Here is a 16,987-nt window from a genome sequence, read left to right on the forward strand (position 1 = left end):
TGGTGGCAGTAAGATAAAATAAATGCTTGTTAATTAAAAAAAAATATTTAATCTCACTGGCTACTTTAGAAGAAGCAATTTCAACTGAGTGATAATGTTTGCAAAGGACTGGGGAAGGCATAAGGGAAGGCATCCACAGTCTCAAAGGTAGTACTGCCTCTGGAACCAAAGAGAACATGTCTAATGCCCCTTCAATAGGCTTGGCTTTCGAATACTTGGAGTCACTATCCCATCTTCCCAAGTCTTCTCCTGGCTGAACATGCCCCAGTTCCTTCAACCAAATTGCCTGGCCTGGAAGAGTCTAAACACCAGAGTTAATCTTTTTTACCCCAGGACCTTTCCTGGTCACCCCCTAAATAATCACTCTTCTCCCTAATACAGGAAAGCCAGAACTGAACACTATGTGGTCTGACCAGAGCTATCACCACCCTAGGCCTTGATTTGATGGTTTTCTAATCACATTAAGTTTTTTTTTAGCTGTCACATTGTACAGCTTTGGAGATGAAGTGATTAGAGTGGTAGACCTGGAATCAGATCCAGCCTCAGACACTTATCCATGTGACCCTAAACAAGCCATTTATTCTCTGTCTACTTACTTCAGTTTACTTAGTTGGAAAATGTGAAGAATTTCTGTCAGCAGAATTGTTGTGAAAATCAAATGAAACAATGTTTGTAAAGGACTTAATGTTCTTTCCCCCTTTCTTACTGACTTATCTTTTCCTCTACTACAAATCCCAGAATTTTTTCAGACAAAAGCCCACTCTTCTTTCATGTCATACTTATTAATAATAAAGCACATGTTGTTTCTTTGAACCCGTCTAAAACTTTACATTTATCTCTATTGAATTTCTCCTTATTAGATGTTGCCCAAAGCTTTAGATTGTCAAGGTATTTGCCTTGACTTTGCCATCTAATATGTCAGCTCTTGACCCCAGACATAACTTTGTCATTTCACTATTGAAGATAAAAGGAAAATGAAATCCCTCAACTTGGTGTGCCCAGTGGCCTATCTTCAAAGAAGGGATGGATAATAGTGACCACCAGTGTCAAAATCAGTTACCTTCTTCATAAGCTTGTTTTATGCTCACTAATTCTTCAGGAGTTCTGGATGCCAGAATTTCAGTCAACACTTTTTCATTTGTCCCAGCCCCCTGTGGGGGGAAAAAAATGGAAGATAAAGATAAAAAAAAAAAAACAGAACAAAAAAGAACAAAACAAAAGAAGTCAACATAAGAAAATAACAGATAAGTTGCATCTTAGAACAGACCAAACCAAATACTTCCTAACTATGTTATGGACCCTAGGGTGAAGGGAAATTTCATTAGGAAAAGGATAGGGGAGAAAGTGGGAAGTAAGTCACTTAATTTCTCTCTTTCTCAGCTTCATCTGCAAAAAGGAATGATAATAGCAACTCTCTCCTTGGTAGTGCAAATCTTTTTTTTTTAGGTTTTTTTGCAAGACAATGTGGTTAAGTGGCTTGCCCAAGACCACACAGCTAGGTAATCATTAAGTGTCTGAGGTCATATTTGAACTCAGGTACTCCTGACTCAGAGATTGGTACTCTATCCACCACCTAGCCACCCCTGTTGTGCAAATCTTAAAGCACTCTATAAATGCTAATGTTTGCTGTTCTGTTATTATTAATGGCTATAATTTACCAAACAGTAAATGTTTTGTAGCAATAACTGATATTTACAAATGAATAAACCATTTGGATGATTTTTTTTAATTAACTTAATATTAAACTTTAATACAGCCCATCAAACTTTCTTTGCAGTAATTTCAGAGGATCACAGATTCAGAACTAGAAGGTAGCTTGGGGGTCACTGACTCAAATCAAAGAATCAAAATTGGGGGGAGCTCAGTCTATAGGGAAACTGGGGTCTAGAAAGATGATTTGCCCAAGCTTATTACAGACAGACTCAAGATTTAAACTCAGAACCTCTAACGCCACTTTTCATACTGCTTGGGAAGAAAAGAGATAGACAAATCAGCTCCAGAAGGACAAATAGCTTGAAGAAAGAATTCCAAAAACTGACCCTTCTGACCATCTGCTCAGTGATTCTGAAAGCTGATAAAGTTTGCCTATCTCTCCCAGGCACCCCTCTTCCAAAGAAAAGACAGGATGGGCACCTGTGCAGGGAAAAATCACAAGCTATAAGAGACCTCCCTTCTGAGGTCATGAAGAGACCTGGGGGGCAGGGGACTGAGGAAAGGCTGCATCATGGATGGCGAGAGAGTGGGCTTCTAAAAGTTCTTGCTGGACCATTCTTCAAATAAATAAAAAGTATCATACAGACTTCTTATTCAACTGAAGCCTCTCAGGTTATAGATTCAGTACCAGTCCCCATGACCTATAGCCTTGACCCATTCTGGGATGGGATCGGGGAGGCCTGACATTTGGTTGTCTGACATTTGGGTGCCAGAGAAAGGAAGGGGAAAACTTTAGGAAAACTGGCCATCTCCTACATTAGGAAAGATTCTGGAGTGGCCCAATGAGATACTGGAATCCCTATTGGAAAAATCCTTTATGAAATATTAAATCGGGAGAGGAATGATTCCTTGGGAGAGATAAATGTTTCAGATGAGGACAATGAATACTGACAGTCTGCCTCAAAGCAGATTTATGTCAATTGGTTCCTTGCCCTTATGAGAAGGAGATCATATCACTGGGAACAAATAGTGAAAATCCTTGGGACAACACTGAAATGAAGGAATAAGGAAAGAAGATTTACTTTGAGGATTTGTGAACAAAAAGCTAGGAAGGAGAGACAAGAGAGAATATAAGAGAAATTCAAAGGTTACAGAATAATAGAAAATAAATCAATCAATGAACAGGCTTAAAGTGACTCCCACAAAGGTCAAAGGCTAAAGAATGATTACAAAGGGGCTAAGAATTCCTTCAAAAACTGGGCAGAGATTACCCCATTTCAGAAATCATTGATGGACCTCAATGGGGTTGAAAAATAAGCCTTTCTCTTTTATGAGTGATTCCTGAAGTTGAATCTTGTGGAAGGCTTAGGCTCTGGACTCTCTAGCTCCAGACTTCTTAACTTAGGGTCCTTGAAGTATTTTTTAATCGTTTGGCTATAATAATTCAATATATTTATTATTAATATCAATGTTATTAATATTAATCTTATACATTTTATTTTATGCATTAAAAACATTATTTTGATAAGGGACCCATAGGGCCCATGGGGTCCAGGAACTGCTCAGGGAAAGGTTAGGAATGTTTGGTCAAAAACCTGGCTGATCTTAGAACAAAGAGCAGCACAGACCCCTGAAAGTCTCCAGGTAGAATGGTTCCCTCAGTCTTTGAAGGCCAAAGCTGGTGGGTGAGCTCCTGGGGAGTGTCCTCCGATGGTTTCTGACAGTGGGACATGAGGAGAGATCAGCATAGTAACTGGTTGTGTCAAAGATGACAAACAAGTCAAAATTTTAAGAAGCTTCGAGGGTTTGGGAAACATCTGAATTTTGTTTGGTGAGTTGTCTATTTAGAAATATGGACACCCTGTTCACAATAAGGAGAGAAGGCTGTGTCACCTCAGGAGGCAAGCTAGGGTTGTCAGAAATCTAGACAAGAATGCACAGAGTCCTAGGAGATGGAGATAGCCCATAACAATGATTGGGCTACGCCCAGCTTGCAAATTTAAAAATTTGGTCCGCCATCATTAATGTTCCAGGTGTAGCTATGTGGGAAAGGACCCCTACTGCAAGGTAGTGAGCCTCCCAGAAGTGGTGGGGGACATTGGCACAGCACTAAAGTTGTCTGGTGAAAAGGCTTGTGCCTTTTCTCATTTGATCCTCAGGACATTACAGTAAGGACAGAACAGTACAGGACAGTACAGTAAGGACAGTAAGGTAAAAACAGGTCAGTATAGTAAGGACAGTACAGTAAGAACAGTACAGTAAATTACAACAGGACAGTACAGTAAATTATATCCTCATCTGTAAAATGGAATTCCCATTTTACAGATGAGGTTGAAATTTGCCCTGGATCACCCAGGTCAGAGGCACAATTTGAATCCAGGTCCTCTGACTCCAACCAAGTCCAGTTCTCTGGTCACTATGACCCTCTGCCTGTAAATGATATGTGCTGCGCTGATGACTGTTCTCTGGTTGTTTTAGCTACGGTCATCACCAGTCACCAGCTTCTGCATTGTGAGCTACAGCTCAGAAGGAACTGGAGGAAGAGACATAGTTACTGAGACAAAAACTCCCCATTATGATGTTTCTATGTCACTTCCTTTCTCAAACTAAAAATGGGAAGTGTCTTCTCCCAGCTCCTTGCATGCTTGCCCAGTGGCTAGATAATGGACCAGGCTGTCACACTTTCCCAGTCACCGAGGAAGTGAAACAAGGCTGCATTCTTGCTTCAGTGCTTTTTAGCAAAGTGTTTTCAATCATATTGCCAAATGAGGACAAACATGGGATTAAAGTCAGCTACTGTCCTGATGGTAAAGTCTTCAACTGGAAATGGGTACAAGCCAAGACTAAAGTGGAGGGAAGGATGGTGCATGGTTTTTTGTTTGTAGATGACTGTACTCAATGCAACCTCTGAAGCTGAGAAGCAACAAAGCATGGATTGATTCTCTGCTGCATATAACAGTTGTTTCATAAATATTTGTTGAATTAAACTGCATTATCAGTCTCCCCTTAGCTTTACTCATTAATAACCTTAAGGATAAGTTGGGGATGGGATTTGTAATTTTGTTGGTAGAGGGAAATCCTGTAATGAGTGACCTTTCAGTGCAGGCAGGCATATTTGGTGCCATTTGTTGCCATTGAGAGCCTAAAAAACTAAACAGTGAGTAAAGTGACTGGCCCAGGGTCCCATAGCCACTCCAGCACAGATGAATCATCTTGGTTCTCTATCCACTAATACTGTCTTTCTCCTATAACAAAAACTTCTCAAACTAACATTCAAATATGGCAAATAACTAATTTCTGAAATCATGAAAACTTCAAGAATAACCTGAAGGAAATTATTAAATTAAATAGAAATAAAAACTTAAATGTTTTGCCTAAAAAATGACCTGTTGATTTCCTTCCTTCTTCTCCTCCCCTGTTCCCCCCCCAACTTACTATGAGCTTCCTAGCAGCCTCCCTAGAACACTTTTGAGTTTGTAAAACCATTTATAAAAGCAGAGCCAAAGAAGGCGATTAGACATTTTCATCTTAACTGCTGAACAAATCTTTGGCTCTTTAAGACAAAGAGTTGTATGTCTTTATATCTATTTCTTTATTGTCTTTAAGGTGGACTCTTTTCTTCTTTTTCCTCCTTCCTTACCTTCAAAGCATGCTTCAGTTCATAGGCATCATAGAGCCTGGCAGGCTTCATCAGAGCCACAATGAGTTTCTCAAATTTCCCCGTCAATTCTGATTTCAGGTCATCCAGAAGATCCTGCCAAAAGGAAGATACAGATGGATTGACTGGAAAGGAGTGGAATGAGTCCCTTCTCATCTAGACAAGTTATCTCTTCACAAGTAATAATGTTCATAGAATCACAGATTTAGAGTTGGAAGGATACTTTGAAGGTCATTGCATCCAAATCACCCATTTGAAGATTTAGAACTGAAAATCTGAGATTTGATGACTTGGCCAAGGTCAGATAGCTAATAAATGTCAGAGGTATAATTTGAACTCAAATCCTAGTCCTGGACTTTTAGCCACTTTACCATTCACTTCTAAATTAAAAGTTAGGTGAATATAATTAATAAAAGATCTAAAGAAAAATCCAATGTGGTAATCAGTATTCAACATTCAGTATTTCCTAAATGCTAACTATATGATAAATTTGCCCTGATGATTTAGAGTAAGGATGAAAACAATTCATGCCTAAAGGAGTTTAAATGCTAAAGGGGGGGAGAGCATTTACTTAAATCAGTATGCACAAGATACATACATGGAATGTAACTTTTGATAGAAAGGCTCTAGCAATGGAGACCAAGAAGTCAAGGAATTCTCAGAAGCAGAGGAGGAGAAGAGGGAGGGTATCCCAAGTGTTGAAAATGGTCAATGCAATGATGCAGAGATTGGAGATGGAGCCTGTATATGGCATGTGTATGTGTATGTGTGTTTGTGGACATGCATACTCGTGTATAAGGAATGACTTGGGGAACACTATAGCTGGATCACAAAATGTATGGGGGGGGCAATTAGGTGGTAGAGTGAATAGAGCACCAACCCTGGAAACAGGAGGACCTGAGTTCAAATCCAGCCTCAGACACTTAATAATCACCTAGCTATGTGACCATGGGCAAGCCACTTAAGCCCATTGCCTTGCCAAAAAAAAAAAGAATGTGTAGAAGGGAATAATGTGTAATAAATGAAATTGGAAGAATAGGTAAGGTCCATTTATGAAGGGTTTAAGTTAAAGAGGGGGATAGCATTGTCAAACCTGCAATGTAAAAATAATAAATATGTACATATTACTTTATATAATAGTGTATTTTTAAAGAAGGGAATTGACTTATACAGAGATTAAGTGACTTTGCCCAGGGTCACCTATATCCTAAGTGTCTGAAACCAAATTTGAACTCAGGAAGATGAGTCTTCCTAACTCTAGGTCTAGCACTATCCACTATACTATCAAGCTGCCCAAAATTAAATTAATCTACTTCAAACATACCTCCAATCTCCTACTACATTCCATTCTGTGGTTTAACATTAGACACATACCCTGCCAAATAAAGTTTTAAATGCCACTGCAATGTCTTGGCGTTGGGCGTTGCTTCGCGCCGTGAGGAGAGTCAGGATGCTTTCTTCATCAGTACCTGCAATTAATTCATAAACGGTCTCAGTCCTCTTTCTGAGTATGCCCACTCTCTAAGATCCTCTGTGGCCTAGTTTCCTAAAACAAAACCACAATGCTCTTTAGCAGGGATAGGAAATATCTAGCCCAATGGTTGTATAAGACCCACAAAATCATTTGGTCTGACACTGCCATGGCAAGCATAGTTGGAAAGTGAAATTCAATAAATCTAGGCATTTTTCAGGGTGAATGAACTGAAAATCTGACCAAATATAGCAGGCTAATTTTTAAATTGATATTTTTAATCAGAGAATGATATTATAAATATCCAAATGGCCCTTGACAGAAAAGGTTCCCCTTACTCTACACAGTTAACTTTCCTTCATTTTCCTACTCTCCACCCTTCAGTGAGCAGCTACAGCTTCTAGCTCTTAGTACATACCTTTGTGGCTATCGAAAAATCATTGACATTTTTCAAATGATAACCGTTTGGGTTACACAGCAGTGTGGAGTGTGAGTGGATCAGTGCCTGGAAAGCTCCAGAAAGTTTGACCAAGCTGGGAAACCTTCAAGTAAAGCTTAGTAATATCCTGTCATGGATGGATAAGAAGATTGGAGGACTGGGGCTAGAAGGAACTTGAGAGGCAAACTAATGCAATTTCTCATTTTGTAGATGAAGAAAGGCAGGTCCAGGCACATTAATTCACTTTTGAGAGATCAACCAGGACTAATAATAGACCTGAGATTAGAACCTGGATCCTGTGACACCTAAGTTGGTGATTTTTCCACTATCCCATAGGACTTAAGAAAGCCTTGGAGAAAAAAAATACTAAAAAGAAAAATAAATGAAAAGAAAGCCTTGTAAATAGAAAAGTAATAGAAAAGTTTTGGTTTCAGTTTTTTTTAATTAATCTCTCTGTAAAGCAAATATATTTCATTGACAAAAACCATTTTTGTTAAGATCTCATTGCCAAGAATATTGATATATCAATACAACTGTGCATAATGTTGAAGACTTTCTTACCAAGTCCCTTCATTGCTTTCCGAAGGGTTTCAGCATCAGCCCGGTCATCAAACCCAGGGAAAGCAGTCACTGTGCCTCTGGTTGCCTAAGGAGACAAAGGATAGATCATGAATCTAACATACATGCTGTGATGCACAACCAGCAGCATGGACCATAATAGTCCTTGAAACAGTAAAGTAGTTATTAATCACCTACTACGTATCAGACAAGTCATAGTGGATAAAGGCAGCCTTATAAGTAGGAAGACCTGGGTTCATGTTCTGACTCTGAAACATATAGGTTATATTGTCTCCCCTCAGTTGTTCTCCAGATCAGTAAAAAAAAAGGTTAAGAAAGAAAATAGTGAGTAAAAATAAGGCAGAGGGAAATTCACAAATAATAAGTATAAATTTGAATGTGGAGATATGCTTACAGAAGGTCTCATTGTGCTGGCAAAGAACTGGAAACTTCCTGGATACATAACTTTGATCCAGCAATACCACTACTAGGTCAAAAATAATAATGTTTGTCCTTCATTCTCGAAGAAGACCAGGACATCAGGGAGCTGATGCCATGACAAGCACATGAATTGGATTTGAGTGAGGGGGTGCTGTGCTAAGTCACCAATCTCACTTTCTCCTCCAGAGACAGGGACTAGATATGAAGCAGGATGATTGGAGATGACCCTGGATGTGAGGTAATTAGGGTGAAGTGACTTACGGAAGGTCACATAGCTAGTATGAGTCAAGTGTTGGGGGTTGGATTTGAACTCCCATTTCCCTGACTCCAAGACCAGTGCTCTATCCACTGTGCCATCTAGCTGCCCTCTACTAGGCCTATACCCCAAAAAGATCACTAAAAAAAGGGAAAACCTCACATGTACAAAAATATTTGTAGCAGCTCCTTTTATAGTGGCAAAGAACAGGAAATTGTGGGGATGCCCATCAATTAAGGAATGACTGAACAAGTAGTGATATATGGTTGTGATGGAATACTCCCTTACTACAAGAAAACTCAAAGATCTTAGAAAAACTTGGAAAGATTTACACAAAATAACAGAGCAAAGAGAGCAAAACCAAAAGAACACTGTATGCAGCAATAGTAATATTGTTTTAAGAATGATCTCGAGCAACTATGTCATTTTTTATTATTATAAATGTAAATGCACAAATTAAAAATAAAAGACATGTGAAAAAAAATATCTGCCACCAGAAAAAAATTGATAGATATAGTGAATAATTATTCATAAATATATTTGCTTGTGTCTAATGTATACCATGGAAATAATGTAAAGACTGGCAAATTGCCTTCTGTGGAGGGTGGGGGAGGGAAGTAAGATTAGGGGGAAAATCGTAAAACTCAAAATAAATAAAATCTTTAAGTGTCTAATAATAGCAATTTCTAGGGTGCAGGGGAGAAAAAGGGAAAAAAATTTACATGATAACTGCTGTATATTTGGAGGGAACTTACATGATAACTTTGCTATATATTTGGAGGGCATAACAGTTGTACATGGTAAATTTGCAGTTACATGTAAATTATCTTTTTTATTGTACTTGTATTATGGAAGAGCTTGTTTTGTTCCATATATTGAAAATAAATTTTCAAAAAAGAAAGTAAATCTAGGACATGGTGTTCCAGACAAACCTCTAAGGCTATAAGTTGTGGAAAACGTGCCCACCTGCATTGAGAGAATGGATTTCTTTACCTGGGTGTTCCCCATCCCAATGAATTCAAAGGTCCTGACCCTATCACTCACTCTCTCTTAGGATTGGGCTAAAATATGTATAGGTCATAAATAAAGCTACAAATCAGGAATTTAAAAAAATCTCTACTCAAAATGAACCTATATTGTAATAGGAGAGACAAGTCACATATCAGTATCTATAGAATAAATATAAATAAAATCAAATGAGTTGGGGTAGGGGGTAGTTGAGGGGGTAATGAAGAATGGTTTCATGAAGATAGTATCTGAGCAGAAAATTCCTAATTGTGTGAGAAGAATAAAAAGACTAGTTTGGCTTTATCCTATAGTGAATGTAGGGAAATATGTAACCTGGAAAGATGAACTGAGAGTATATCACAAAGGGCCTTAAAAGGAGGAGCTTATATTTGTATCATATTTTATGACTTATAGAAGAAACTTTGGTGGGTCGTGTGATATAACATTATGGTCCCCACTAGGAAGTGAAAGGGATGTCTGTCTCCCATGAGACTTGAAGCTGGGTTACTCAGGATGGGTAAGTGGATTGGTCATTATACACTAATGCATTAAGCTTACAAGGACATGTGAATATACATACACATTTGTGGGTTGACATTTTCATTCTTGGGTCCACAATCCCCTAGCAGAGCTCATTTTATAAGTTGGGGGGGCAGGGATGTCTTTTTTGCACTTGTTAAACAAATATCAGATCAATTAACCTTGGGATTATGTCCTAAATCTGTTCTTTCTTCCACTCTTCCTACTTAGATTTGGTCAATGTATGCTGTAGTCATATCAAAAAATGCTCCAGATCATTATTGATTAGAGAAAAACAAATTAAAACGATCATTTTTTTAACCCACATCTATCAGATTGCTAAAAATCACAGAAAAAGGAAAATTATCTTTGTTGGAAAGGATGTGAGAAAATTGAGAAGCTAATGTTGGTGGAGTTGTGAATTGATCCAACCATTCTTGAGAGCAATCTAGAACTATGTCCAAAGAACAATAAAACTGATCATGCCCTTTGACCCAGCAATACCAGTACTAGACCAATATCCAAAAGAAATCATAAAAAAATGGGAAAAGTCCCACATGATCAAAAATATATATAGCAGTTCTTTCGTACTGGCAAAGAATTGGAAATGTCCATTAATTGGGGAATGATGGAACAATTTATGGTATAAGAATGTTATGGAGTACTATTGTTCTATAAGAAACCAGATTTCAGAGAAGCGTGGAAAGAATTACATGAACTGATGCTGAGAGAAGTAAGCAGAACCATGAGAACATTGTATACATTAAAAACAGCATTGTGAGTTGATCAACTATGATGGATATAGCTCCTCTCAGCAGTTCAGGGATCAAGGACAACCCCAGGAGACCTGTTCTGGACAATGCCATCCATATCCAGAGGGGGGGGGAGGGAAGAAAACACACAGAATCCAAATATACTATGTTCACTTTTAAAACTTCTCTTATGGTTTTCCTTCCTATCTCATGATTTCTTTCTTTTCCTTTAGTCCTAATTCCTCTTACACAAAATGACTAATACAGAAATTACATGTACAACTTTTACCAGACTGTTCACTGCCAAAGGGAAGGGGGAGGGAAGGGAGGGTGATAGAAAAAAAATATTTAACTTATAAATTTGCATATGAATATTGAAAAATTACCATGGCATGTATTTGGAAAAATAAAAATGAAATATCAATTTTTCTTTAACAAGTGGCCCAGGAGACTGTGTCACTACATACCTTGATATTCTTAGACAATGAAAAAAACTTGGCCCCTGTTTTGTCTCTCTAACAAGACCCCTGGTCTTCTTTCCATTTTGCTGCAATAGCTTTAGGTCATGTGATATTATTTAGAATAATAATCACGACATTTAGTTCTTCAAGGGGTAAGTTATAGAATTGAAGGTCATCATTTCAGAGCTAGAAGGAACCTTAAGTCATGTAATCTACTCATCTGAATTTATAAATGAAAGAACTGGGTTATGAAGACATTGAATTAAAAGATCATAGATCATAGCCATACATTTTCACATAGTAGGTCATTCTCCTTATCTTCCTTCCCAAATGGTGTTCTTTTCCCCCTACTTTTTAGGTCCCCTTTCTATTCTCTGTGGTTTCCCCTAATAGAATATAAGTTACTTGAGGGTAGACATTGTCTTGTTTAATTTTATCACCAATATGGGCTTAGTAAAGGCTCATTAGATGCTTTAGCTATTAAAATATATTTTACAAAAAATGACTTTGAAAAGACTTTAGAATTCTGATCTAAACACAATGAAAACTTGAGTTTAAAATAATGAAGATGAAATATGTAACTCCTCTCAACAGAGAAGTAATGACCTTCAAATCCAGAGGTATAAATTTTCAAATACAGCTAATAAAAAGATGTGTTTTGTCTTACTGTCTATACATGTACTGAGGGTTTGTTTTTTTGTTTTATTTTGATCAACTGGGGAGAGGGTAATGGAAGGGACAGATTAATTTTTCTCTTAAAAGCTTGATATTTAAATATTTTTAAAAACTAGAAAAATGTATTCTAAAACAAGAAAGATAAAAGGCTGTATGATCCTAGAAAAAAGGGATAGAAAAATGTAAATAAGGGGAGTCAAAAGAAGCCAGAAATAGAATCCAATGTATATGAGACTATTCTTTGATAAATTCTGTTGACTCCTAATAACAAATTCCACCTATCTTCCTTCTCAAAGGATGTTCTTCTCCCCCTACTTTTTAGGTCCCCTTTATTCTCTGCAGCATTTCTCCCATTAGAATGTAAGTTACTTGAGGGTATCAAAGGGGCACTGGGTGTGCCAACATCCTGGAGAGAGAAAATTCCCTTTGCTTTGTGGAAATCTTTAGCATGTCTCATAAAGCACTCCTTTTAAGGGAATGTCTGATAGCCAGCTCCTCCACCTCATACTGGGTCGCCCCACCTATCCTTAATTGGGCATTCCCCCCCCTCACTTCCTTGATGCACAAGTCAGAAGTAGCTTTTCAGATCCAGACCTCTCCCCCATGCCTGAATAATCAACAAACTTAGAGAAATATTAATAAATGTGTATGTTAACCTAATTCTGTTTTGCACTCTCTTGAGGCCAAACTCTGAAAGTTAACATTTGTCCCTTATTAGGACAAACTCTGAAGATGAACACATATTTAATTTAATTATTATTTTTTAGACCAGACTCACGGAAGTTCTCAACTCATATTTGAACCACCCTTAAACACTATCAAAGGGGGCGGCTAGGTGGTGTAGTGGATAAAGCACTGGCCTTGGAGTCAGGAGTACCTGGGTTCAAATCCGGTCTCAGACACTTAATAATTACCTAGCTGTGTGGCCTTGGGCAAGCCACTTAACTCCATTTGCCTTGCAAAAACTAAAAAAAAAAAAAAAAAAAAAAAAGACTATCAAAAAGATAACTAGAGATAGAGAATTTATTAACTTATTAAGTCAGACACTGTGGTGGGAAACAGATGGAAGAAAATGGTTAAAAAACTAATAATTAAGAGGTGGTCCTTCCAAAGGATAGTGATCATCTCCCAAGTTTTCTCTGTCCAGTGGGACCACTTCCTACAAACACTGAAGACACCATAGAAACTAAGCTCCCTAAAACAAACCAAAAGTCACCAGAATCGTGAGTCACTACCACAAGTTACTTTCCACATGGACTGTAGTTAATTTGGGGCGTGCTCTAAATATCCTACAGCCAAAGACAAACAAGAAAATTATTAATGGCATGCTTACTTTCCAGAGTTGAAAAAATATTTTCCTTATACACTATTTTAGCAGACTCACACTCAAAAACCAAGTCAAGGCCATAGGAACATCTGGAGCCCAGATGTGACTCACAAATCTGAGTCAGAGAACGGAAGAATTCTAAAGGGGTGATTTCCATCTCCAAACCACTTCTCTCCCCAACAAAGAATGGTTCTCTCTTTTTTCTCAAGAAACTCAATCTGTCACAACTCAAAACAGGTACTTCGGAGATTTAAATTTTATTTCATTTATATTCATTCCAATCTACTGGATAGCTGTACTCTTTACCACCTAGTCAAAAATCTTCAATGACTCCCTATGGAGTCCCTAGGACAACCCAAAAGTTGGATATTTAAGGTCCTTCACCAACACTTCCTAAATTTCTAATCTTAATTCATCTTCTCATCCCTTCATTTGCCCTTTCTTCAAGTTAAAGTGGTTTGTTAGATATTTTCCAGCGTACAACTGTAATCTCTGGTCTCCAAGCCTTTGCACAAGCAGTCTTCTCTGTCTGAAAAGAACCTTTCTCATTTATGGGATGCCAACTCCTACCAGGGAGGTGTTTCTCCATCCCTGGTTTTTAGCACCCTCTTCCTCCATAAATAACTTTGTATATTCAATAGGATGTCATTTCCTTGGCAAAGACTGTTTAATGTTTATCTTCTAGGGCTAGTGCCTACCACAATGATGACTCCTAGTAAATAGCTGTTAGATTTAATTCATCCATATTCAATAACTCCCTTTTCCCTTCAGCACTAACATTTTCCAGAGTTCTCATTTACCCCCTTGGAAAAAAGTTTTGTAGAGATATACAACTCATCCTTTAATTATCACCTTAAAAAAAAGTCTACCCCAGCCCTATGGTTTTCTGGAAGGGGAAAAAGTTCTCTGTAACAGTAAGTAGAAATCAGGCTTTTTAAAACCACAGACATTTTGAAACCACAGTGGAAATGAAAGCATATATCATGTGGGCCTGCCCTGGTGAAATCATACCTCCATTAATGGGACAGTGATAGGCAGGCTAACCGATTCCACTCAGATGAAAGTGATCCCAACTGGCAAGCCATTCCAGGAATTACTGGAAAGGAGAATACTTCCTTCTCAAACTCCTAGCATCTTTATTTTCTTTCTCAAAGACTTTTTTTTAGGGTTTTGCAAGTCAAATGGGTTACCCAAGACCACACAGCTAAGTAATTATTAAGTGACTGAGGGCATATTTGAACTCAGGTCCTCCTGACTCCAGGGCTGGTGCTCTATCCACTACACCACCTAGCCGCCCCCTCAAAAGATTTTTTCTAAAAGAAGTTGAAAGCCATTTGTCTTGGACAAATGGATGGCTTCAGGTCAACATTCCCCAGTCTGTATACCCAAAGTACAAAGCAATGGGTGTGTTTGGGGGGGAAGAGGGGGAAGGAAGGAATGATAAGGAAAGGGTAGGAAAAAAAAGCAAATAAAAGGAGTGAATCATTCCCATTTTACAAATCAGGAAACTAGACCTTCTAGGAGTACTGCATTGCACAAGATATATAATACTGTATGACCCTGGGCAAGACACTCAAACCCATTTGCCTTTATTTCCTCATCTGTAAAATGTGTTTGAAAAGGAAATGGCAAAGCACTCCAGTGTCTTAGCCAAGAAAATCCCAAATGGGATCATGAAGAGTTGGGCACAATTGGAAAATGACCAAACAACAACAAAGCTGCCTCTTACAAAGATGAGCCCCGAAGGGTCTTTCATTCTTCTGAGGAAAGATAGAACTTAGACACAGATACATAATGCAAACTCTATGCACATACAAAGTGGAGTAGGACCTGGAGTCAGGGAGATTCAAGTTTGAATCTTGTCTGATACTTCCTAACTATGTGACCCTGGTCGCTATCACTTAACCTGCCTGTCTCAGTTTCTTCTTCTGCAAAATGGGGATCATCATAACATCTACCTCCTAGGATTATTGTGAGAATAAAATGAGGAAAGAATTGTAAAACACTTTGCAAACCTCAAAGTGCTAATATAAATGTGTTACTATTATTATATAACACTTTATAATTATAAATGTTTCATAATAATTATATATAATGATGATTATAAATATATAATTATGTCATTTAATAATTCTAAATATGTTTATTATTATACATGTACAATTAATAATTATAAATATACTTTATGAAAATAAAGCAATCTCAAGAGAGAGGAAATATTCCCTAAAAGGATTAGGAAAGACCTTGAGGGGAGGCAGGACCTGAGTTTGACTCTGATGGTAGCCAGGAATTTTGTGAGAAAGAAATAAAGAGTAAAAATATTCTAACCAGGGAGGGAATCTAGGAAAAGACCTAGAGGAAGGAGAGACAGATCAGTCGCAGGACAGCTTAATGAGAAAAGCTTGGGAAGAGTTAGATTGGAGAGATTCTTGAAAGGCCAATTTGATCATTTTAACCTAGGGACAATAGTGAGCCACTGAAGATTCTGAGTAAGGGAGTAAATATGAATTTAGCAACTGTGTAGAGAATGGATTTAAAAAGGGAAGTGCTAGAAGCAGGGTGACAAATGAAGAGGTCATTGCTATTCCTATTCAATTGTTTCAGTCATAGGGGATTCTTCATGGCCACTATTTAAGGTAATTTGCCATTTCCTTTTCCAAATAAAAGGTCACTGCAATAGTCCACACATGAGATTATGTGGGCCTGAATAAGGGCAGAGACGTAGAAGCAGATTAAAGGGAACAAATGAAAGAGAAGGGGAGATGTTTTACATTTGATACTTATCGTATGTTCCATGAAGGTAGTGGGTCATACAGTGGGCAGTTAATAAATGTCTACTCAAGGAATCCTCTACCATCTGCTGCCAGTTCTAGGAGGATTATTTCTACTTTGCATGTAACTGGCAAACCTGCAAAGTCAACTATCTTTTGCCTTTCTTTATATCTATATCACTTAGGAACTGTGCCTAACAGCAAGTGATAAATAAATGCTTATGGACTGAATAGTTGCATCCAAACTTCCTCTTGTTAAGGGAAAATCCTTCTTCTGAAATAAGGCTTCCTTTGGCTAAAGAATTAACCATCTGAGGCCAAATTAAGAATTAACCCAGGGCAGGTAGGTGGCAAATTGGACAGAGCACTGACCCTGGAGTCAGGAAGACCTGAGTTCAAATCCAGCCTCAAACCTTAATAATTACCTAGCTGTGTGACCTTGGGCAAGTCACTTAACCCATTGCCTTGCCCCCCCCAAAAAAGAATTAACCCCTCTGGACTTAGTGAAGCTAATTCTTCAGGAACACAAAGCTTTGAAAGTTTACTCTAGTGTAATCTTAAAATTTTAGGATTAAAATAAATTGACCAAAAAATATGGGTTAGACATTAAGTCACTCTTAGAGAGTAAGTGTGCAGCCACTCTTAGAGAAAATTGTGAGTTTTTAATGTGGCTATTTCTCCACTTGGGATAGTGGAATTGGGAGGAATCCAATGGTGACCCTGGAGTCAAGAAGACCTAGTTTCAAATACTGTCTCAGACACTTACTGGCTCAGCCAGTTACCTAACCTCTGCCTCAGTTTCCTCATCTGTAAAATAGTGGAGACCATCTATCCAAGATGACCACCCTGAAGAGAGAGAGAGAGAGAGAGAGAGAGAGAGAGAGAGAGAGAGGAGTATTTATAGATTAAAAGAACAAAGTGATCATTAAAGCTTCTGGCAGCTAGTGAATCAGTTTATAATTTGATCATAAATCTGTCTCCTTACATTGCATAGGGGA

General features: G+C 38.1%; 1 protein-coding gene across 2 annotated transcripts in view; it reads right to left on the bottom strand.

The window, feature by feature from the left end:
- The window catches only part of ANXA5 (annexin A5), a 55,110-nt gene that overhangs the window by 20,237 nt on the left and 17,886 nt on the right, over positions 1-16,987 (bottom strand). For both annotated transcript variants that reach the window (XM_074228337.1, XM_074228336.1), the window contains 4 exons: positions 7,783-7,867; positions 6,686-6,780; positions 5,294-5,407; positions 1,061-1,151 (listed from right to left, as the gene is read on the bottom strand). In XM_074228337.1, the coding sequence (XP_074084438.1) occupies positions 1,061-1,151; positions 5,294-5,407; positions 6,686-6,780; positions 7,783-7,867 (385 nt within the window). The remainder of the gene's footprint in view (positions 1-1,060; positions 1,152-5,293; positions 5,408-6,685; positions 6,781-7,782; positions 7,868-16,987) is intronic.

This window comes from Macrotis lagotis, chromosome 3 (genome assembly GCF_037893015.1).
Source record: "Macrotis lagotis isolate mMagLag1 chromosome 3, bilby.v1.9.chrom.fasta, whole genome shotgun sequence".
Taxonomy (NCBI): domain Eukaryota; kingdom Metazoa; phylum Chordata; class Mammalia; order Peramelemorphia; family Peramelidae; genus Macrotis; species Macrotis lagotis.